This window comes from Myotis yumanensis, unplaced genomic scaffold (genome assembly GCF_028538775.1).
Source record: "Myotis yumanensis isolate MYYU_CA2020_CCGP unplaced genomic scaffold, mMyoYum1.0.hap1 SCAF_11, whole genome shotgun sequence".
Classification (NCBI taxonomy): Eukaryota; Metazoa; Chordata; class Mammalia; order Chiroptera; family Vespertilionidae; genus Myotis; species Myotis yumanensis.
In genome coordinates, this window is record NW_027223762.1 from 11,659,979 (window position 1) to 11,682,537 (window position 22,559).

The 22,559-nt window shown below is 56.3% G+C and overlaps 1 protein-coding gene and 1 pseudogene across 4 annotated transcripts; one reads left to right on the forward strand and one right to left on the reverse strand.

Moving 5' to 3' along the window:
- The first annotated feature begins 6,131 nt into the window (after nt 1-6,131).
- Nucleotides 6,132-6,640, forward strand: LOC139019610 (ferritin light chain pseudogene; annotated as a pseudogene).
- Nucleotides 6,641-8,562: 1,922 nt separating this feature from the next.
- On the reverse strand, nt 8,563-19,858 carry SLC30A3 (solute carrier family 30 member 3). 4 transcript variants are annotated; one of them, XM_070428882.1, is made up of 9 exons: nt 19,759-19,858; nt 18,691-19,121; nt 13,069-13,232; nt 12,495-12,641; nt 12,245-12,398; nt 11,526-11,724; nt 11,189-11,294; nt 10,799-10,933; nt 8,563-9,347 (listed from the first exon to the last, which is right to left on the reverse strand). In XM_070428882.1, exons 3-9 carry the CDS (start codon nt 13,214-13,216, stop codon nt 9,199-9,201), a joined length of 1,038 nt encoding a protein of 345 aa, XP_070284983.1. In that variant the 5' UTR covers nt 13,217-13,232; nt 18,691-19,121; nt 19,759-19,858; the 3' UTR covers nt 8,563-9,198. The 4 variants fall into 4 exon arrangements, with proteins under 4 accessions (XP_070284983.1, XP_070284981.1, XP_070284984.1 ...); XM_070428880.1 differs by lacking the exons at nt 18,691-19,121; nt 19,759-19,858 and adding an exon at nt 17,811-18,046; XM_070428883.1 differs by lacking the exons at nt 18,691-19,121; nt 19,759-19,858 and adding an exon at nt 17,811-17,868 and having other exon boundaries at nt 13,069-13,221.
- Between the last annotated feature and the right edge of the window lie 2,701 nt (nt 19,859-22,559).

Genomic DNA, 22,559 nt, shown 5'->3' on the forward strand with positions numbered 1-22,559 from the left:
GCATCCATGGGCAGCCAGTTTTCAGAAAAGAGCAATCAGCACAGATCTGGAGTCAGGAAGGCCCACGGAGCTGGGACTCGATTCGGGCTGGTTCCTGAGGAAGGGGCGGGCTTTGGCAGGTGGGTGGGAGGAAGATGAAGACACTTCTAGCACAGCTTGCATGGCAGTTCTGTGTCTGCAGCACATCGAGGAGACCCAGCAGGCGTTCCTGCTCTGTCTAGTTAGAGTTGAGAGCCTGGTAGGCCAGACCAAGGGATCTGGATGTAGATTCCAACAAATGGGAATTCATATCCACAGGTGCTGTTTGAACAGGGTGGGTGAGCTATTGGGCCATCTGCTGCTCAGGGGAGCTGAGCCCTCTCCTGTCCCACTAATAACCCTTCCCAGGCTTCCAAACCCCAGCCCTGGCGAGTTCTTCCTCAGGTACTTGGAGGACTTGGTTGATTGGAAAAGAGAGTTATCATTTAAAGAAGCTGCTGGTCCTCTCCAGAGCTCCTGTTACCCTTCTTGGGCTATTCAAACAAGTCAGAGATTATTCTCCGACGAACTTGGGAACCTGTCACACACAGATTCCCACGGAACTCGGAGAGCCTCGTCCTCAAGTGGAAGCAGTGTTTGCTGCCAAGCGGCAGGCACAGTGTACTCAGTTGCTAAGTGGTGGGAGGTGTTTCTGCCCTGATCCTTTCTTTGGCTCTCCTCGCCATAACACAGCTCTCAGTTGACTAAACTCTTCCCCCTTTCAACCAGAAATGAGATCTTATTACACTGGGAAATAAAAGAAGCTACAAGAAACAAAAACAGCCCGGCCTGTGTGGCTCAGTGGTTGAGCATCAACCCATGAACCAGAAGGTCACTGGTCCCATTCCCTGTCGGGGCACATGCCCAGTTGATGTTGATTCTGCCCCACTGATATTTCTATCTCTCCTCTTTCTCTCACTAAAAAATCAATAAAAACATATTTTTTTTAAAAGAAAGATATAAAAACAGTCCTTTAAACAAAATACCCATATCTGAGCCTGTTCTACATTTATTGAGAAGGTCATAGGCCCCAGCTAATTATTAACCATAAAAAGTTTCCTGGTCTTTCCTCCTGAGATGTGTAAGAGATTTGATCTTTTTTTTTTTTTAAGTTAACATAGCTCTAGTCACGTGCCAAGGACTGTTTGTTCTAGCACTTCGCAATATTCACATTCTTTTTACTTTGACTTTTGGATGAACCCTTATTTCCCCCCAACTCTCGTGAAAAGAGGTCCGACCTAACATGTTCACTTGTCACTGCAAAGTCATTTCCCCCAATTATTCACTGTTTAGTGAAAAAAATCGCCTCCAAATAGGCATTCCATTTGGAGCTCTGTCGCCTTCATCCTGTTCCTGTCTCATCACTAATGAACGGCAACCGGCGCACCTCGGGGCTTCAAGTTGAAAGGGTAGAGTTGGGAGTTCCCGAGGTAACATTGGCAGGCGTCTCTGATTCTGTAACAATATCCCATAGACTGTGGGAGACAGTGGCTGGTGGAGGCCTGGAGCAGAGAATGAGCACGAGGTGGAATGAGTGCATGGGAAGATAGTTCAGGAGCAGCATCTGAAAGAGATGGGGGTAGGAGCCATTCCACCACCCATTAGGATGTTGCACTAAATGCAGACGATGGGTGAAGAGGGTCTGGACTAACATACAGGAATGGATGCTATAAAATACTAAGGTCGGTGTGGCTCAGTGGTTGGGCATTGACCCATGAACCAGGAAGTCACGCTTCAATTCCAGGTTGGGGCACATGCCCAGGTTTTGGGCTCAATCCCCAATAGGAGGCGTGCAGGAGGCAGCCAATCAATGATTCTCATCCCTGATGTTTCTATCTCTCCCTCTCCCTCTCTCTGAAATCAATAAAAACATATTTTAAATAAGTAAAATACTAAGATAGGAAAGAATGGAAAATGACTCCACGGTGTGGGGACCTTGAGATTGGGAGAATGAGGACTGACATAGAGCAGAGAGCCAGTTTAGGGGATGGAAGGTTGGAGTATTTGGGCATTATATGGTCAGTTGTTATGGGGCATCTATATGGAGATGTCATTTAGATAATGAAGCTGGGGAACTGGGGAAAGGTACAACAGAAAAATATGTGACATTTATCTATATATATAAAAGCCTAAGCGACTGTTATGACCAGTCGACTGGTTGCTATGATGCGTACTGACCACCAGGGGGCAGATGCTCAGCGCAGGAGCTACCCTCTGGTGGTCAGTGTGCTCCCACAGTCAACCTCCCACGGCCGGCCAACCTCCTGCAGTCCCTCCCCCAAGCTGGACAGCCCGATTGGCCCCAATCAGCCTGATCGGGACTGGGCGAGACGGCCCCAGTCGTCAGCCAGGCTGAGGGACCCCACCCGTGCACGAATTCATGCACCGGGCCTCTACTATGTGATAACACGGTGCCATCGAACAGGAACTTGATTCACTAGGGTATCCCAAGCATCTAAAACAGTATTGAGTACTAAAATAGTAGATGGTCAATAAACATTTGTTGACTGAATCATCAACATAAGCAGCTTTGTGGTGGTAAAGTGAACACCAGATTTTATGGGCTTAGTGAGGGAAGGACTGGTTTAGAGGCTGGGGTCCCAAGAGGCAAAGGAAAGAGGTGTTGGGATGGGACCTGAAGGAGTGTAGGAAAGGCTGGGAGAGCTGATGAACCCACAGGAGACTAATGAAAGGGTCGCTGAGTTGGGCTCAAGGGGGAAGGTAGACACTGTGAGTTTGTGGTAGTTTTGGGGAGACAGGGGCTGGGCAGGGCAGGCATGTCACCCACCCTGAGGACCCCTAGAACATAAATTCCTCCCTCCTCGAGAGGGCCCTGGTTAGTTACCACCACAGGCTACGGCAGATTCGCCCTGGGGAGTCAACGTGTAAGGCATCTGGGGGGAGCCTGGGGACTGAGAACACGTGATGGGCTTTGCACTGACCCCTCGGCCATTTGTTCACCATCTTTCCATCCTTCCATTCCTTTACCCACAGTCAGTACTCAGTGCCAGGCTGTGAGCTGGGTGCTGGGGAGGCAAATATGAGGAAAGCAGTGCCTTCCCTCAGAGCAATCTGCCGATCAGCATCTGTAGGGCACACTCTCCCCCCACCTTACCCCCCATTATTGTGCCTCCAGCAGTCCTGTGAGTCCTGATCCAAACCCTGCTCTGGTGCAGCAGGTGGGCTGGAGGGAGGGGAGCAAGGAGGCGATCTGACCTCTGGGCAGACGTCAAGGTCAGGGAAAAGCAAGTTTGCTATCGTAGGGTCTCAAACCTGCTTATTTTGGTGAACGTTAACTGCCTTACTTCCTGGGTTTGGTCCCCTTGTTTCTCCCTAGGTTTTTGGCTAAAGTCCTGTTGAAATGTATAACCTATTTTGGCTGAGCCAAAGGAAACAAGAGGCTGGAATTGCATGTGCAGACTGTTTGGGTCAAAGAGAAAGTCAGGCAGCAAACCCTGGCACAGATGCCATGGGCACAGGACCAAATGGAAGAGGAAAGCTCGGGCGGGTGGCACCTGGAGACCCACCCACACAGTGCTTTCCTCTTCTATTCTGAGGTTTCATGTTTTAAGAATGGAAAGTGCTCTGTACACGAGCCTGCACCTTTCCCTCCCAGTGTAGCTCTAATCTAGGGCAGGGGAGGCTGCTGATGGCTGCACTTTCCTTCTCTCCAGTAGTGAGGCGCCCACTTAGAAACCGACCACAGAGCATCCCAGAGGGCATGGGGGTTCTGGTGCTGCAGGGGAGGAGGCCAGGAGATGTGCCCTTCCCCAGGGTGGCTACCATGGCCTCTAGATGGTGCCCAGTGCGGAGGGTCAGCTCCGCACGGAGGACACCTGTCCTCTGAGTGCGCTTTGCCCAGGCCTCGTGGGAACTGCTCCCTGGCCTGCAGGATGCTGTAGCTGGGGAGCAGGGCGGGGCAGGGAGAGGCAGGGAGTGATGCTGAAGGAGAGAGGCACAGGCTCTGGCCACCCGGCCCTCCTTCCTACTCATTCTCCTCGCACTTTCTCTCTATTATCCTGGAAATCGGGGTCTTTGTCTGTGGGATCATCTGTGATCCCAGTTCCATCCACAACCTCGGGCTCTGCCCCACAGAAGCCTGGGAACTGCCCAGCGCCCCCCTCCTCCCTGAAGGTACTGGCCAGGTGCTGGTGGGATGGCCCTGGAGCTCATGGCAGAGACGGGGCGGCCCTGGGACCTCCCAGAGCTGGGGGTGAAGAGTCCTTCAACTGTAAAAGGAAACTCCCTAAATGCAGCTCTCCCGGGAGGTGGGGGATCTGCCAGGAAGGGGGCCAGGGCTTCCCATCCTGACTCAGGCCCTGAGATCCCTCCGGAGCCTCTGCTCAGCCATGGCAGGGGCCAGGGGGGAAGAGGGGTGCTGCTCCCCCTCTGACGTCCAGCTCAAGGCAGCGAGGATGGGCCCAGTCCTTTAGACTGGCCTGCACTGAAGCACTGAAGGGGCAGCAGGGTCACTGGAGGGAGGAGGACACAGCTTTATCACTCTGCTCTTCCTCTTAAAAAAATAAAATAAAATAATATATATTTTTTATTGATTTCAGAGAGGGAGGAAGAGAAACATCAATGATGAGAGAAAATCACTGATTGGCTGCCTCCTGCACGCCCCACACTGGGGACTAAGCCTGCAACCCAGGCATGTGCCCTGACTGGGAATCGAACCGTGACCTCCTGGTTCATGGGTCAGTGCTCAATCACGGAGCCACGCTGGCTGGGCACCCTGCTTTTCCTCTTGACCCCAGACAGACTGTTCCCCTAGCCTGCTGGGTCCTCAGTCCTCACCCTTGGACAGAAAGGTGTGTCTGTCCCCTGCCAGCTGGCCCAGCAGACCCCAGGTAAGCAGCACAGTGAGGAAGGCGGGGCCTGCCCACCTGCCCGACGTTCCCCAGGCCGAGTCTCTGCAGCCTCCCAGCTGGCTGTTCTGTCTGGGTGGTCTCCTGTCTCCTGTGAGCACGCCTACAGCTGCACTCGCAGGATGACAATCCTATCTCCCTTCCTCCTGACCACCTCTCCTTCTCTGGCTCTCCTTTGCCTCTGCCCCTCTGCCCCTCGCCCCCTGGCTAACCAGCTGTGTAACAACCTGCCAGGGCTGGGTTGATGGATGACAGGCCTTCCCCCCTCCGCTCTTCCTCCACCTCCCCTTCACTCCCCGCCCCTTTCCAGTCCTTTCTCCTCACCTCTCCCTCGGCCACATATTCTATCATCAGGGAAGGCCCACAGGGCAAGGCCCCTGGATACGCTGGATACGCTGGATACGCTGAGGGGAAGGTGGTCTGGGGAGATAACAGGCAGTGCCGGCAGCTCCTGCAGATGAGGGTTTCCTGGCCCCCTTGGGAACGCTGTACACCCCAAGGAGGACGCTCCCTGTCCCTGACTGGAGGGGCGGGCGGGGGCGGGGAGCGGGGAGGCAGGGGCCTGGAAGACGCCTGGGGCCTCGGAGCAGTCAGAACCGAGTTTGAATCTCAACTCAGAGTTATCAGCATCAGGACCCTGGGCGGTAAGCCTCAGCTTCCCCACAATGGAAGGTGCAGATATATCGACCTCAGTGCCTTGCGCTCAGGGTTAGCTCAGTAAATGCTGGCTCCTGTCTCCGCTGTTGGGGTGCTGGGCCACCCTGTTCCCCGGAAATCTCTCCCCTGCACCCGGGATTCCACCAACGCTAGGCCTTCCCTACAGGCTCTGTACCCGGCGCGCTCACACCCACATGTCATGTAGTCCCTCCGAGTACAGTTAGGAAGCTGGAGGCAGAGAGGTTACCAGTGACCAGAGGGTAGACGAGAGCAGAACCACGGAGCCAGGGTTCAGAGCCCAGGCCCTGCGTGCCAGCAGGAGCAGGCGGCTGAGAAAGGAGCCCAGAAACTCAGCTGGGCGAGAGCTTCGAAGGGGCCTGCGTGGGGCAGTGCCCTCAGCGTCCCTGGATCTGTCTCTCGCTTCAACAGTGTTTACACGGAACAGACCCAGGGGCACCCCTTCTTCCAGCCTCTGACCCCCCTCCAACCTCTTTTCCAGTCACCACCTTGGGAACCACCTCAGCCATCCTCAGCCTCCAAGACCAGCGACACCTGTTTTTGATCTTAAGTCCTTATTGCCGAACAACCATGAGCTCCCAAACTCGTCAGAATTATTCCACGGAGGTGGAGGCCCCGTCTACCCCCTGGCTGACCTGCATCCTCGGCTCCCACACCTACCTCTCTCCGGGCTTCTGTTTGGACCCGAGGACGTGGCTCTGGAGGGTGTGGGTCACTTCCGAGAGAGCGAGCTACAGCTCTGAGCGTCGCTCAAAGATGCAAAACCAGCGCTGTGGCCGCATTCTCTCCAGGACGCGCTGAAGCCTCCCCAAGATGAGTGGGGCAAAACTCAGGACGCCATGGAAGCCGTCCTGGCCTTGGAGAGGAACCTGAACCAGGCCCTTGTGGACCTGCCTGCCCCGGTTCTACCCACAGACCCTCATCTCTGTGACTTCCTGGGGAACCACTTCCTGGGTGAGGAGGTGAAACTCATCAGGAAGACGGGTGACACCTGACTCACCTCCGCAGGCGCCGGCCCCCAGGCTGGGCTGGGCGAGTGTCTCTTCTACAGGCTCACCCTGACCCTCAAGCACGACTAGGAGCCTGTGGAGCCCAGAGGCCTGTGAGGGGCCCCTCTGCATCCCCTGGTGTCTGGCTTTTGCCTGAGCCTCTCCCTGAAACCACTAGCCATCCTTCTAACCACCCTGAGCCCTCTCCCATGCTTGGACCACATGGAAACAATAAAGCTTTTTGTAGCGCTCCCCCCCTTCCCCGCCAAAAAAAAAGGGGGCCTGGTGGGAATGAGAACGGGCTCTGCTCCTGACCCTGTCACTCACTGGGTGACCGACCGTGGGGAAGTCCTGTTCCCTCTGAGCCTCACCTTCTTCCTCCTCCTCTTGCAGGGGTGGGGCAGAGGGACTGTGTGCTCTGTGAGGTCTCTTTCTGCCTTGGACAGCCTGTTCCCTCCCCTGCAGAGGGACCCAGCGCTGTGTATGTAGGTGGGCCTGCAGCTTCATAAGGCAAACATCTAGTCCTCATTTCCCCCAGCCTCCATTTCTCTCTTCCCCACCCCCATCCCGTCGCTTGGGGCCCGTAATCAATGAGCCGTAAAATGGGAAAGTATCAGGAACTAGCAAAGCATGGAGAGCAGCTGGGGCAGGGGCAGCTCAGCTCCCGGTGGGATGGGCTGCCAGCCCGTCACCTTGGCCCAGCCTCCCACGTCCTCCTCAGGCCGCCAGTGACCCAGCTGGGCCCAGGCCCCCAGCTAAGGGTCCGAGTGGGGAGGTCTATTTCCAACCAGTCCGAAGGCCTCACGTTAAGAAGAGTAATGGAATCTCTGTATACTGACGTGAAGAGGTGCAGCAGGGTGTCTGAGTCATGAAAGCAGGTTAAACAATAAAGTGATCCCGTTAGGTTACTAATAGGAGTGTTTGCGTATATAAAAACATGAGTGGGGAGGTTCCGGACTGCGGATAGCAGCTACCCTGGGAGTAGCTTCTAGGGCAGTGGTGGCGAACCTTTTGAGCTCGGCGTGCCAGCATTTTGAAAAACCCTAACTTAACTCTGGTGCCGTGTCACATAGAGAAATGTTTTGATATTTGCAACCATAGTAAAACAAAGATTTATATTTTTGATATTTTATATATTTAAATGCCATTTAACAAAGAAAAATCAACCAAAAAAAAATGAGTGTCATAGGTTCGCCATCACTGTTATAGGGGGAAACATTCACTTTCTACTTTATACACATTTCCTTTGTTGAACCCTTAAAACAAGCATATATTTATAATATGCTTTAGTAACAAAAAGGAGATAATTTTATAATAAAATTACTTCCATTACTGGGAGGTGGGGGGAGCCTGGCAGAAACACGCACAGGCTAATAAAAAATGCTGCTCCGGGCTGGGGCTTGATCAGCTGTGGTGGGAAGGCCAGTGAACTGTGCTGATCCGAAGCTCTAGATCTAAAGTCAGCACAAACAGTTTGGTTTTTAAAAAGCAAAAATCAATTCCTCAATGGGTCTGGTTTGTCAGATCAGATCTATATGATTCTATATGATCCTGAAGGCAAAAGGGGAAGAACTGTAAAGAGGTCCTTGGTGTCCGCAGCCCAAACCTGGACCTGAGGGTGGGCACTCAGGGCTGAAGGCCCCTCTCCTGGCCTCATGCAGCTGAGAACTGAGCCCACATCAGCCCCGGGGTGCAACCACGCTCCCCCAGAGCGACGCAGCTTCCCTCTGCCCAGCCCGAGGCAGGCACGTGGTCTGGGGGAGCCTTTAGGAATGACTCCCAGAAACCCTTCGCTTCTTGCCTTCCAGCCCAGGCTGGCGCATGCTGAGGAGGGGAAGGTGGGACGAGCCCGCGGGTTCCAACCTATATCGCTGGGAGGTACATTTGATGGTGGAGGGGGCGACTGGGGAGGGCTGTGGAGGGCTGTGGAGGTCACTTGGACTGTCAGATGCTGTCTGTGCTCAGGTGACGGATTCCATTTCCCGCCCCAGGAGTCAGCACGGGCTGAAGGATGCAGTGACACACACGTTTATTGTGGAGCTGCAGTGGAGTCCTCCCTCTCTCTGGGAAAGCCCAGGGCACAGCACCAACAGAGGGATAGACAGACCCCCAAAGGGACACATGGATGGTGCAGACTCAGAGACCATAGCGCAGCCACACAGGCACAGAGAGACACAGGCCACAGCACCAAGAAACACACACACACACACACACACGCACACACAGACAAAGCCACAGGGCCAGAACACACGGACAAAGTGCAAGTTTTGGGGCTCCTGCATAGACAGAGCGAGGGCCACGTGGGGAGGGGCCCCTGATGACCTCCCCCAGGCCTAGGCACACCAACAGCACACAGACAGGCAGATGCCCCAGCCAGCGGCCAGCCTGCCACACAGACAAATGAACTGCACGGAAAGGATGCTCATGGCTCCCCAGACCGTGGGGAGCTGGGACCCCCCACCCCCCACTGCACTGATTTCCTGCTCAGCCCAACTCCCACCCCACTCCCCCCTTACTTTGGTCTTGCCCACTGGGGCTTGGGGCTGGGGAGGTGGCAGGTGGCAGGAGGGAGAGAGGAAGGGGTAAGGGCCCAGCTGAGAGCCTAGGGCTGAGCCAGGGCCTGGCAGTGGGCAGAGGGCAGGGCCAGCTCAGGCTTGGGGAGGCTCCCGGCAGCGCAGGCACTGGTCCATCTCGGACTGGTACTGCTCAACCTGCAGGGTGCAGCTGGAGAATCCAAATCGGGAGTAGAGCCGGGATGTGGCTTCAGCCAGGACAGCATCTGGGTCCGCAGTGGAGTCTGTGGGAAAGTGATAAGAGACAGCAGGTCCCCAGGGGAGCCGGGAACCAGGCCGGGGCCAAGATAAGGACCAGTGGAGGGGGACCCGGGAGCGTGCACAGCATTCAGGCCAGGCTTCAGTGGGGATCTTTATTTGCTTTCCGTGTTGTATGAAAAGCAATAAAAACGCCAAAGAAAAGGCTGGACTCACCCCAAATCGACCAGGCTAACACACTAAACTGTTCTGATTTTTCTATTCTCTTCTGCTCTCCGAGTATCAGAATACAGCCCTTCAGCAGCCAGGCCACCCAATTTTCCGGGACAACCCAGATGTTAAATATTCTGTCCCACTGCCCCTCCAGAGCCATCAAATAACCCACAAAGTATAGTATTTTTGGCATCCAAACTGCATGTCTCTGATTGCTTCCTGCATCTGGAAGAAACTCAAAAATCCTTTGTCAGCTTGTGAGTCACCATATATATTTTTAATAGTTGAATCATAATGTAGAGATAATTTTATATTCAGCCTTTCCTTTTAGCATTATACCACAAACAGTTTCCCTAGTTGCCATACAGTATTCATAGTCATGGTTTTTAGCAGATATGTGGTAGCACTGAGTGGAGGGGCTGGATTTACCTAACTGTGCTTCATCACTAGTAACTAGGTACTAGTGATCTTGTAAAGGGTTACTAGTTCCCTGCTCTACTTGGAGAGAGAGAGGGAGAGGGGGAGAGGGAGAGAGGGAGAGGGGGAGAGGGAGGGGGAGAGGGAGAGGGGGAGGGGGAGGGGGAGAGGGAGGGAGGGAGAGGGAGAGGGAGGAAGGGAGAGGGAGGGAGAGAGGGAGGGAGAGAGGGAGAGGGAGAGGGAGAGGGGGAGAGGGAGAGGGAGAGAGAGAGAGGGAGGGAGGGAGAGGGAGAGGGAGAGGGAGGGAGGGAGAGGGAGAGGGAGAAGGAGGGAGGGAGAGGGAGGAAGGGAGAGGGAGGGAGAGAGGGAGAGGGAGAGAGAGAGGGAGGGAGGGAGAGGGAGAGGGAGAGGGAGAGGGAGAAGGAGGGAGGGAGAGGGAGGAAGGGAGAGGGAGGGAGAGAGGGAGGGAGAGAGGGAGAGGGAGAGGGAGAGGGAGAGGGGGAGAGGGAGAGGGAGAGAGGGAGAGGGAGGGAGGGAGAGGGAGAGGGAGAGGGAGGAAGGGAGAGGGAGAGGGAGAGGGAGGGAGGGAGAGGGAGGAAGGGAGAGGGAGGGAAAGAGGGAGGGAGAGGGAGAGGGGGAGAGGGAGAGACGGAGAGGGGGAGAGGGGGAGAGGGAGGGAGAGAGGGAGAGGGAGAGGGAGAGGGGGAGGGAGAAGGAGGGAGGGAGAGGGAGAGGGGGAGAGGGAGAGGGAGGGAGGGAGAGACTGAGACAACCTCAGTAATATCTACCTCTGTTTTGCGGGGGGAATGCTTCTAGGAATCACTGGCTGGGGCCAGTGTGGACTCACCGATGGCCAGATGTGCAGAGGCAATGTGGTACGTGAGCGTCAGGGACCACATGTGCAGTTCATGAGTGGCCTGGACTCCTGGCACTGACAGCAGTGCATCCCTCACCGGCTCAAAGCCCACATTGTGGGGGGCACCTGCAAGCAGCATCCACCGAGCCTTACTACTGGGGCTATTCCTGCCCAGGGACAACCCCCACCAGACCCCCTCTCCCCCATTCTGTACCCCCTCAGCCTGTGACCCCACAACTCAGCCTGTGCCTGAACCCTCCTTCCAGCAAGAGGCCCATGGCCCCGGCCTTCTCCCCACACTCATCAGAGAAAAGAGAGGCGCCCGTGCTGGAGTGAGGTCAGAGAGGGCCCAAAGGATGGGGAACAGTGGGTCTGATTCACCTTCCATGAGGACACGGAGAACATCTCGGAGGGTGGGAGCCGTGGACCCAAGGGCGCAGATAGAGAAGAGGAAGGTGCTGATGGGATCAGCTGCCTTGCACTGAGGCTGAGACAAAGAGAGACCCCTAAGCCCGAAACCAGGGACCTTTCAGAGGAAGATCTAGGGGGTGTCCTAGGCCCCTGAGAACCCTGCTCAGGGGAAAGGGGCCAGGACCCCTGGCAGGGATCCTAGGGAGCCAGGAGCTGGAATGGGGGAAGGAGGCTGTGGGTCCTGGGAAGGCGGGGATGGGGGGTGGAGTTGGGGGAGGAAGGCTGGGACAGGCCTGGTGGACAGTACCTTGAAGTAGATGAGGATGGAGGCGGCCAGCACCCCAAGGCTCTGCAGGAGGTCCCCCAGTACATGCACAAAGGCAGCCCGGACACTGGTGTTCCCCAGGGGCAGGTGCTCCCCGGGCCCCTCCTCCAGCGGTGCATACTCAGCCCCCCTAGACCCATGGCTGTGCTGGGGCCCAGCCTGGTGCAGCACAAAGGCCATTCTGCGGGGGAAGCAGAGCAGCTCAGCCCAGGGGCCTGCTCCCAGCCTCCTCTGCCTATTTCCACACCTCCTCCTCTCTCCTTCCCCTCTCACCTCCCCATGAGCTCTTTCTCCACTATATTCTCCCTGTGTTCCCAGCCCCAGGAAGAAGACAACATTGAGAAAAATAGTGCCGCCTGGGGGCAAGAATAGAGCAATAGAGCGCATGGTGCCAGGGATTTGAATTCAGATGCTGGCCCTGCTACTTAAATAGCTATGCAGCCTGGGTGGTTGTGAGCTTTTAATGAGAGGATACTGATGACAGTCCCCAGCAAGAATGGCTGGTACACGGCAGGCCTTTAACGAGTGTCTGCTGACTCTGAATTTTCGGCCTCCCCCAGTTGTCTCTCAGGCATTCCCAGGGCAGCCTGCTGAGAACCAGTGTTGCCTGTCTGTGAGCTAGGGGAGGACCTGCTCTCCCAGCCTGGAGGAGGGCCCCTTGCCCTGAACCCCACAGGTGGCTGCTCCATACTGGACCGTACAGCAGATTGGCACAGACTGCGATGCCCGCGGTCACCAGCATGGCGCCCCCCTCGATGTGGTAGTCGCTGTGCAGCAGGCGGATGAAGGCCAGGTACAGGAGGATGCCCGTGACCATCCAGAGGGAGATCACAGAGGCCAAAGCCCCCAGAGTCTCTGCAGGCAGAGACAAGCTATCAGAGACCTGCCCGGGACCCTAGGAGGTGCCCTCCAGCAAGACTGGAGGGTCACCAGCTCATGCAGGAGCCATACCTGAGCGATGCCAGCCAAAGGTCATGGTGCGGGTGGCTGGACGGGTAGAGAGCCAGAGAGAGAAGAGGCTGCCCAGCATGCTGCCCACATCTGCCAGCAGGTGGGCTGCGTCGGTCATAATGGCCAGGCTGTGTGCTAAATACCCACCTGCAAGGGTAAAACATTGTACATTTGCTGTGTAGGTATGAAAATGAGGTGGGGGGGGGGGGCGGGCATACACCAAAATGTGAGCTATGGTTTTTCACTGGTGATGGGATTACAGATCGTTTTTATTTTCTTCTTTTCACTCATCCACATTTCCTAGTTTTTCTACAATGACACTTTAATAACAAGAACATAGGGCTTTGAAAAGAGCCGTTAACACGGAGTCTAGCCCTGGACCTCGCCCTGAACCTCCCCTGGTGCTGTCCTCCACTCTCTCCCGTTTCTGGATCCCTGGGCACCCAACTCCCAAGTGCCAGCCATCCCCCTCTTCTCTGCACCGCCACCCCTGGCACATCCTGGGACTCTGAGTGGAGAGTGGCTTAGGCAGATGTCGGGATGATGGGGTTGGAGGAGCAGCTCTCCAACTTACCAACCACCTCCCCGGCCATAAAGACGCAGCACACAGCGCAGGCGATGCATAGCTGCCTCTGCGCCCGCAGCCTCTCAGGGGTGAGGCCGGGCTGTGGCAGGGGGTCCCTGTGGCAGTGGAAAGTTGCCTCCTCCGCTGTGGACTCCATGGGCTCTGTGAAGAGACTGAGGTGGGCAACATGGTTCAACTGGGGCCTGGCTCACGGGCTGACTTGCCCCTCACTCTCAGATCCTGGATCCTGCGGACTGGCTCCATCAGATGTGGCCCATCTCTCCTTCCCAAGGCCTGGTCACACCCGGCACCTTGTGGACAGAGGGCCACACGAGAGATGGGGCCTAGATGAACACTCAGATCCCAGCCTTTCTTTTCTTTTCATACACATTTCCCAGCTGGAAAGCACCTTAGAGATGGTCTATTCCAATCGTTGGCAAACCACGACTCGCGAGCCACATGCGGCTCTTTGGCCCCTTGAGTGTGGCTCTTCCACAAAATACCACGTGCAGGCGCGCACGTAGAGTGCGAGTGAAACTTCGTGGCCCGTGTGCAGAAGTCGGTTTTCGGAAAGGAGATAGACAAAACAAGTATACAAAACGAGTGTGTATGGGAGAGTGGGAAGGGGTCGACCTCAGCGAACGTACCTCAACCAGACTGAGGACGCTTTTAGCAAAGGCCAGCTTAGGAGTACCCTAATTAAGTTACTAACAATGGACCTACCTAAATAGTTTAAGTTTAAAAAATTTGGCTCTCAAAAGAAATTTCAATCATTGTACTGTTGATATTTGGCTCTGTTGACTAATGAGTTTGCCGACCACTGGTCTAGTCTAACACCTTATTCAAGAAAGTGGAAGTGTGAGGCATGCGTCTATCTGACTGACCTGGAGCAGTTACTGTCTGCTCCTAAGGTTCCCGTGCAGATGCAAGAAAAAAAGGGTCCTAGTGCTCTGATTATGGCAGCCAAGACTGAATGGGGGACACAGTTAAAAAACACGGAGTTTTCACACCTCAGACATTACCTTGTAAACACCTGAGCCTATTTTACTCCAAAGAAGAATCTAAAATATGAGCTTACAAGAGAAGTGTTGGAAAATTATTCCCCTATACCAGCCGTGGGCAAACTACTGTCCACGGGCCGGATCCGGCCCGTTTGAAATGAATAAAACTAAAAAAAAAAAGACCGTACCCTTTTATGTAATGATGTTTACTTTGAATTTATATTAGTTCACACAAACACTCCATCCATGCTTTTGTTCCGGCCCTCCGGTCCAGTTTAAGAACCCATTGTGGCCCTCGAGTCAAAAAGTTTGCCCACCCCTGCACTAGACCCTTGCCTTCTAATTCCACTTTTAAAAGCTTAGGCCCTAGCCAGGTAGTTGGTTAGAGCATCATTCTGATATGCCAAGGTTTCAGGTTCAATTCCGGGTCAGAGCACATACAAAAATCAACCAATGAAAGCATACATAAGTGAAACAACAATTGATGCTTCTCTTTCTCTCTCAAATCAACTTTAAAAAAAAATAAAAGCTTGCCCTGGCTGGTTTAGCTCAGTGGATAGAGCATCGGACTACGGACCAACGGGTCCTGGTTTGATTCTGGCCAAGGGCACAGAGTACCTCAGGTGCAGGATCCTCCCCAGCCAGGCCCTGGTCAGGGCATGTGCAGCGTGCAGGAGGCAACCAATCGGTATGTTTCTCTCACATTGATATTTCTCTCTGTCTTTCCCTCTCTAAAAATCAAAGGAAAAAATATCCTCTAGTGAGGATTTTAAAATAAAAATTAAAGAAATGAAAGATTTAGGAGAGTGAGAGGACTTATGGGGGCCACACAGTTAGTGGTAGAGCTGAGACACACACCATTTCGTGATGAGAGGCACCGTAAGAAATACAAAATGAGCAAATCATCAAACGTAACCCTTCCTGGTCTCCGGGAGCTTTTGGTGGATAAGACAAATGTATACACAGGAGGTGGCTGTAGCCCTTAGAGCAGGTGACGTGCTATCAGGGCTCAGATAGAGAGACATATAGATTCCAGTAGGGAAATCAGGTTAAAACGGAAGGAGGCACCACGAGAAGGGCCTTGAAAGATGGGGGGGCTTTTGATAAAGACGCAGCGCGCTTACCAGGCAGAGGCGATAGGAAGGGAAGGTGGTGTGAAAGTGTGTGGCAGGACTCAGCACATGATCCTGGCCTTAGTGCCTCCCTCCCAGACCCACCTCTTGTGCCTCCACTCCCAGATCCTTCACTTTCCTCTCCAGACATGCAGCTGAAGGGCAGCCCTTTAAGGGGGGAGTGGAATGTTGGAACCCAAATAGTCCGAGGTTCCTGGCACAGAGAACGAATGGCCGGATTCCAGGGCAGGGTTGCCATGGGGAGGCGGTGTGCACACTGCTGTGGCTGGCGACGGCAACAGTAGGAACACTGGCTCTGGAGTCTGCCGCACGTTAGCTGGACTCCAGTCTGACCACTGGCTACAGAGGCCTCCTGTGACAAACGAATGGGGCTGAGGGCCTCATCTGGGGATGCCAGGGGCTGGGCTCAGGCTGACGGAGGTTTAAGTCCATGCGAGCCCAATTCTCACCCCCACTGCTGTCGATGCAACCTGAACCCCGGTAAGAATAGAACCTTCCACAGGATAAAGGACCTCAATACAGTCCTAGAAACGCTCGCCGAAGTGTGACAAGAATGCCTATGAGTGAACATGAAGGCTCCAGACAGAAACGCGGCCACAGCAGTGAAGTGGCGAGGGTGCCTGGAGCCTTCTGGCTGAATTGAGGTGTGAGGGAAGAGGGGGGACCTTTGTGTTTGCAGGGAAAATTCAAGTGCTGGCAGGTAGACTAATTCATTGGAATTTCCTTCCGAGACTTAGCACCTGGATAGGTAGGATTCTAGGTGTGTTTCCAGAGGGGATGGGGAGATGAGGGTGGCTTTCAAATCCATCCTCATTCAATGAGGTGTGCCAGGCAGCGTGCACATGCTGAAGCCGGGTCTAGCGGGAGAGACAGATGTGTCGCAAATGACCGACTAAGCAAGGAGAGGCCGGGGCCAGGAGGGCTGTGAACAAAGGACTTTGGAACACAGGGGAGGGAGAACTTGACAGAGGGAGAGATGGAGAAGATGAGACCGAGGTGGAGAAGGGGAAGCCAGACCCATGGAATGACAATGGCAAGATATTCCGCTTGGAGTTTAAGTGTGAAGAGCCAGGGGAAGGAAGAGGAGGAAAGTGGTGAACTCTAAGGAGCATAAAGGGAGAGACCCTGATTGATGGAGCACATCTTTCCTGAGCCCTGAGATGCCCTTGCTGATGGACCAGTTTGCAGGAAGAGAGGAGAGGAGATGGAGGGATCCAGACCAGACCAGGCCAGAGGCTCCCTGTGCAGAATTTCAGAGGAGGGGCGGGGCGGGAGGGAAGAGCCTCTTTCAGAAAATACTGCAGGATTTGGTGACTAATGGTCAAGTGGGAATGGAAATGCGCAGGGAGTCAGGGATGTGGGTTTGAAGAGCAAACAGAGAGAGGCCGAGGGGCCTTCCGAGGGGCCTTGGGGCCATCGTTCAGATGCCTTTCCTGGCCCTGTAAGGCCCTGTAAGGCCCAGTGCGGCCAGTGGTCAAGTTAGCCACCCATCAACAGGCTGCTCCCTTTTGTTCTGCAGAAATTGGGCCCTAAAGCCTCATTGTGGGTGTGGGTGTGGGTGTATGTAGGGGGTGCACGCTGTTTAGAGAGAAGGGAAGGCAGTTTTCTCTCCCTCGCCCTCTGAAACCCTCCACATACAACAAATAATCCTGAGTGGGGTAGAGAGATGTAGGGAGGGCAGAGGGTCTGAAGCAGAGACAAATGAAGAGGTGCGGGGCCAGGGCCGCAGCCCCCGCGTTGCCCAGGTCTGCAGTCCCCGCTCACGCACGCCCCCATCCACCCCGGTTTGCAGCCCCGGCACAGAGAAAGGACCAGAAACACAGGGAGGCACCACCGCAGAGACAAAGGGAGCGGGGCTGGGGGGAAACAGAGAGGCAGGGGAAGGTGAGAAAAGAGACAAACGGACGGTCGGCCACCAGACAAAATGGCCAGCGGAGGTGACCACGGAGGACCTGGCTGGGCAGCTCAGAGACAAGGCGGCCGGGCCGGCGGGACGCGGAGGCGGTTCTGCGGTTCTGCGGCCGCCCCCGGCCCGCTGTCCCGGCCGCGCGGCGCCTCATTTCACACCTCGCCGCCCCCGGCCCCGTCTGTGCCGAGCCGGGAATACCCCCCGCCGCCCGGACCGCACCTGCTCCTGCCGCGCCGCCCCCTCGCTTCCCCGAGCCCGCCGCCCCCGGGCCTGGGAGACCCGCCGGGAGCCGGGCCCATCGCGGTCCGGGAGCCCACGGCCGCCCCGAGCCCCGCGCGCGGATGGGGGCCCGGCCTGCAGACGGGGCTCCCGCCGCCAGGGCCCCGAGCAATGCGGACATCGGGGCACCGGCGCGGACTCGGTCCGACGGGGGCGGCTCGCAGGGAAGCCAAACGCGGTCGGGGCGGCGGGGGGTCCGGAGCGTGGGGGGCGGGCCGGGCAGCCGTTTCGCGGACCGGGAGGCAGAGGGAGGCTGCGGGGGCGCAGCGGGCTGCCGGGCGGCGGGGTCCCTGGGGCCGCAGAGGAGCGAGCTCGCGCCGCGAAGCCAAGGAGCCGCGGTAGGTGCGCGGGGGGGCCCGCGGCGCCGAAGGAGACAACGAGGGGGCCGGGGGACGGGGCGGGAGGGTGGCCCCGGCCCGGGCGTCCTACCTCTTCAAGCGCAGGCCGCCCCCCGCGGCGTCGCGGTCCCGCGGGCTCACCAGGCGAGTCGTCTCCGAGCCCCCCGCGGCCGGAGCGGGCTCCATGTCCCCGCGGCCCGACCGTCCAGGCCCCGCCGAGGGAGGGGAGGCGGGCGGGCCCCGCGCCTAGTCCCAGCGCCCGCCGACCCCGGGCTCTCCGCGGGGCAGCGGGGCCACCAGAGGGGAGGGAACTGCGGCGACTGTGGCGCGGGGAGTCCGAACTGCGGCTCCCGCGGCCGCGGCAGCCCCGCCCCGCGTGGGGCGAGCTCCCCAAGCCCCGCCTCCGGGCGCCCCGCCTGCCTCCCCAGGCCTCAGCCTCGCCCCGCAACCCCGCGCCCAGATGCGGAGCCCCAGGGCCCCGCGCAGGAGCCGGGTGGGGGTGGGGGTGGGGGGCTGGAGCCCTAGGCACCCCCGCCGGGTTCAGAGACGCCTAATTTCCATAGCCCCGCCCCCGAGTCTTAGCCCCGCCCACCTATTCCCGGCCTCTAGCGGGTGGGGAGCAGGGTGTCTCCCGGACCAACCTTCATCCAGGTGACACTGCCCCCCGTAAGCCGGCGCGCGGGCATCTCCGCTTCCGCCACCCCGTCACCCCTGACCCCCGCCCCCACACGGCGGCAGGAACAGGTGCGGTCCAGTACCCGTCTCAAGAGAACCAGGAGGAGTGGGGTGAGCGGGTGAGGCATCTGGGAGGGCTCCAAGGAATCCCGCCAGAAACCACTCCGCGGAGGAAGCGGGGTCAGAAGTCGTGAGCTCTCTCTGCTGCCAAGCACGGTACCGTCCATTACCGTTTATTTTTATGCAGAAACTTTGGATGACAAAAAGCTTCCTGCTCTCCTTCGATCTGTTCTTACCCCTCTTTTTCGGATGAGTAAACTGAGTCCCAGAGAAAGAAGAGTCCCGGCCGGTCCTGGAGCCGGTGAATAAAGGGCTGGAACCCGGGGCGCTGCACTGGTGACTGGAGAGAAGGCCGGTCCCGTCGCTCAGATTCCGGAGCAGCTGAAGGAGGGAGGAGGGTGCGCCCTCCCTCGGGGGTCACAGGACGCGGTTCCTGGAGGGAGGCTGCGGGCAGCTTGCCAGCAGGTGGCTCCTTACCTCAAACCGGTAGCGCCTTCTGGGCATTGCCTCCCTTGAACTGGGCCCGGGGAAAGGAGTGACTTACCGCAAAGTGGGTGGCCCACCTGGAGCTGAAGCCTCAAAGGCTCAGTGCGCTCTGCCCTCACACCTGCTGTCGTGTGGATTGAAAGGTGGGTGGTGATTGGACTGTGCACTCCAAGCTGCGACTCTGTTACCGCGGAGGATCCGTGTGAGGAGGCGGAAGAGGGAAGCCCGCATGGGAAACGTGGAGGGCGGGAGTGGTTAGTAAGCCGCGGCAAGAAACCCATCAACCGCACCCTGCAGAACACACTGGGCTCCTGAATGTTGGGACCCTGTTATTCCAAACAATGAGACCACGTGTGCACTTCCAAAAACAAAAACAGAGCATGTGCCAGATAGAGTGGTTAGAAGTGATGGGGTTAATCCGGGAGGGCTTCGCGGAGGAGGTGAGGTTTGGACGGATTAGGCAAACTAGCTGGGCGGCGGGCTGGCTGTTCCTGCGGGGAAGAGTGCGGCTGGTGCCAAGGTTTTCCGGCGGCGTGCGCGTAGGTATCGTATCGAGCCGGGGAGCCGTGCGAAATGAAGAACGGGAGGGTCTTTGAGAGCCGCCTGCGCTTCACCTCCACCCACGCGGCGCCCAGCGAGCGCCCTCACCCCACTCCCCGCCCAAAGCCCAGCCCAAAGCCCACGCACCGCTAGGGGGCAATCGAGGGGGTGGAGTTCTCCTTCCAACCTCCCCTAGAGGCGCGGGACCTCCGCTCCTTCCTTGAGTTACAGGGGCGCAAACTGACGCGGCGGGAAAGGGAGCCACCAGCTAAGGTCACCTTGCTGTTCGCGTCAGAGCCGGCGTGCAGCTCGTGTTCCCGCCCGCCTTTGCCAGGGCAGCGGCTGGGCACGTCCCGCCTGGCGCCGTCGGTTTTCCAAGCTCCGCACCCGGCCTGGGGCTTCCCGGATTCCGAGAGAGAGGGACCACCGCGCACCCGCAGGGCTCGGATGCGGTAGCCCCGCCCCAAGTGGCTGGGGCGGGCGAGCCCGAGAATAGAAGGAACCGCTGGGCACGCCTCAGCTGATGACGACAGCAGGGACGCGGTAGTAACCACTAGGGCTTCCTCCGGGATTTCCCTTCTCGGGCAACCCCGGGCGCGACAGCAGCCCCGGGTACCGGGGATGGGTGGGTGGGTGGCGAGTGCGCAGACACTGGCAGGTGCCCGCCCCGCTCCAGGGCGGTGATCGGGGCAGGCGGGGAGGGAAAGGGGCGTTGGAGCAGATGGGTTACTGGGCTGCCCTCCGCCGCGACTCCCTGGATGTCGGGCCTTGGAACGTGCTGCCTCCAGAAGCCGGGACCGCGGCGGGAGAATGCTAACAGCTGCCTTTGATTGGAAATTTATGCAAGAAAAGCCTGGCTGCGAAACAGACTGCTTGCACCTGTTCCTCAAAGAGCCATCAAGTGGCCGCATGAACGTCTTTGCAAAGCGTCCTCTTGATTGCCTGGTCTGAAGAAGGCATTCTGCGCTTAAGAGCTAGGGAAATTATGCAGCAGTCGAAGCACAGCTTAGGGCTTGTGCCCTGAATTGAACTGTAGTCTTGTAAGAACTATACAGTAACATTGATTGAACACATCTCCTGCTGTGCACCTTGCTGGCATAGCTGGGGATTCCTGGTGAACAACGTAAGGCCTCCCTCGGGAAGTGACATTGAAGCTGTTCCCTCCCCTCCTGGCTTTAACTTGATGGCAGGAGATTTCCGTTTTTGCAGTGGTTTGCTACTGATTTGCCCACATGCTCTTCTTGCCTGTCCTCAGATATCTTCCTTAAAATGAGTCCTTAGGCCACTCTTAGTCCCAAAGGCATGATGGGAGGCCCGACCCCCTGCATGTTTCCTGGAAAACAGGCCAATGGCAGTTTCCAGAGCAGAGAGGGTGGTGGAGCAGGACAAAGGGGACCTCAGGGGCATGCCCGGCTCGACCAGTTCAGAAGAGGAAAGCTCAGCGGTGAGGCCAGGACATGGGCTGGCTAGAGACCTCAGGCAGACTGGGAATCCAAGCAGGTGGGTCAGGGTTAACACTTGAAAGCGCCAAGCCAGGGGGAAGGGTATGCACGGAGGCAACCTGTGTCCATCCTCTGCTCAGGTGTTACTTCCAGGCAGCCTTTCCCGACTCCCCCCAGCTGGGGTATGTGCTCCTACCTGGTGCTCTCAAGACCCACTCTGCTTATGTGATGGTAGCACTCAACACTTTTAAAGAAATCATTTGCTGTCTGTCTCCACACTGGAGGTCAAGCCCCCTGAAGGCAGAACTTGTCTTTCTCATCACTGTGTCCCCAGCGCCCCCTACTGGCTGACACATCCTTGAAAAAGCCATCCCAGAAAGGAGGAGTGCGTTGTGAGAGTGGAAGCAGGATGAAGGAACCAGGGTTGTAGTTGGAGATGGGATGAGGGACAATGGCAGCTTCAATGTCACTTCCCCAGGGAGGCCTCTCCTGGCCCCCAAACTACGCTAGTTCTCATGCTACACATTCTTCTCCCTCGGCACTTATACTGTAATTAAATTGTTATTTGGGAAGAGCACCGGCCTGCGGAACAAAGGGTCCCAAGTTCGATTCTGGTCAAGGGCACATACCTTGGTTGCAGGCTCCTCCCTGGCCCAGGCCCTGGTCAGGGCTCATGCAGGAGGCAACCAATCAATGTGTTTCTCACACATCAATGTTTCTCTCTGTCTTTCCCTCTCTCTTCTACTCCCTAAAAATCAATGGGAAAATATCCTTGGGTGAGGATTAACAAAAATTAAAAAAAATTGTTATTTGGGAATTGTTTCAGGTCACTGCAGTCTGGTTTTCCTTCTACTTCACTGACTGCTTATTTTCCATTTCCTTTGCTGGTTCCTCCTCATCTGCTCAATCTTTCCATGTTGGGGCAGTCCAGGACCTGGTCCCCCTCTTCTCTTACCACCTCACTCCCTTGGCGATATCATCCAATCTCAAGGTTTAAATACTATCTAGAAACAACAAGAAGCAATGTTATTGACGCTAAGTAATGGATACATGGGAATTGTACTATTATATTTTTGTATCTGTTTGAAATATTCTATTAAAAAGAAACTGCCCTAACCGGTTTGGCTCAGAGGATAGAGCGTCGGCCTGCGGACTCAAGAGTCCCAGGTTCGATTCCAGTCAAGGGCATGTACCTTGGTTGCGGGCACATCCCCAGTAGGGAGTGTGCAGAAGGCAGCTGATCGATGTTTCTGACTCTCTATCCCTCTCCCTTCCTCTCTGTAAAAAATCAATAAAATATATTTTAAAAAAATAACATAAACTTTTTTTTGAAGATATCTATATGGTGATTCTCAGATCTCTCATTTGAACTCCAAATCAAATATCCAAATGTCGCGTGGCCTCTCCTCCTTAATGGCTAATAGGCACCTCCAGTTTCATTAGTCTAAAACTGGTCATCACCCCACCCCCAAACTTCTCTCTCGGCAGTCCTTACATGTCAGACACAGTAACACCATTCTTCCATTTGCTCAGGGCAGTAACCTTAGAGTCATCACTGACTCCTCTATTTTCACCCCACCTTCAGTCTGTTAGCAAACCCTGCTCCCACTCTTGTCCAAACCACCATCATCTGTATT

Bases quoted from the DNA above. Each gene is read 5' to 3' on its own strand.
- SLC30A3 (XM_070428880.1), bottom strand. From the start codon at position 17,905: ATGGAGCCCGCTCCGGCCGCGGGGGGCTCGGAGACGACTCGCCTGGTG. The intron at 12,399-12,494 runs GTATGGCTCCTG...CTCTGCCTGCAG, and splicing joins CTTTGGCTGGCATCGCTCAG to AGACTCTGGGGGCTTTGGCC. The intron at 11,725-12,244 runs GTACGGTCCAGT...CTTCCCCCGCAG, and splicing joins GCAGTCTGTGCCAATCTGCT to AATGGCCTTTGTGCTGCACC.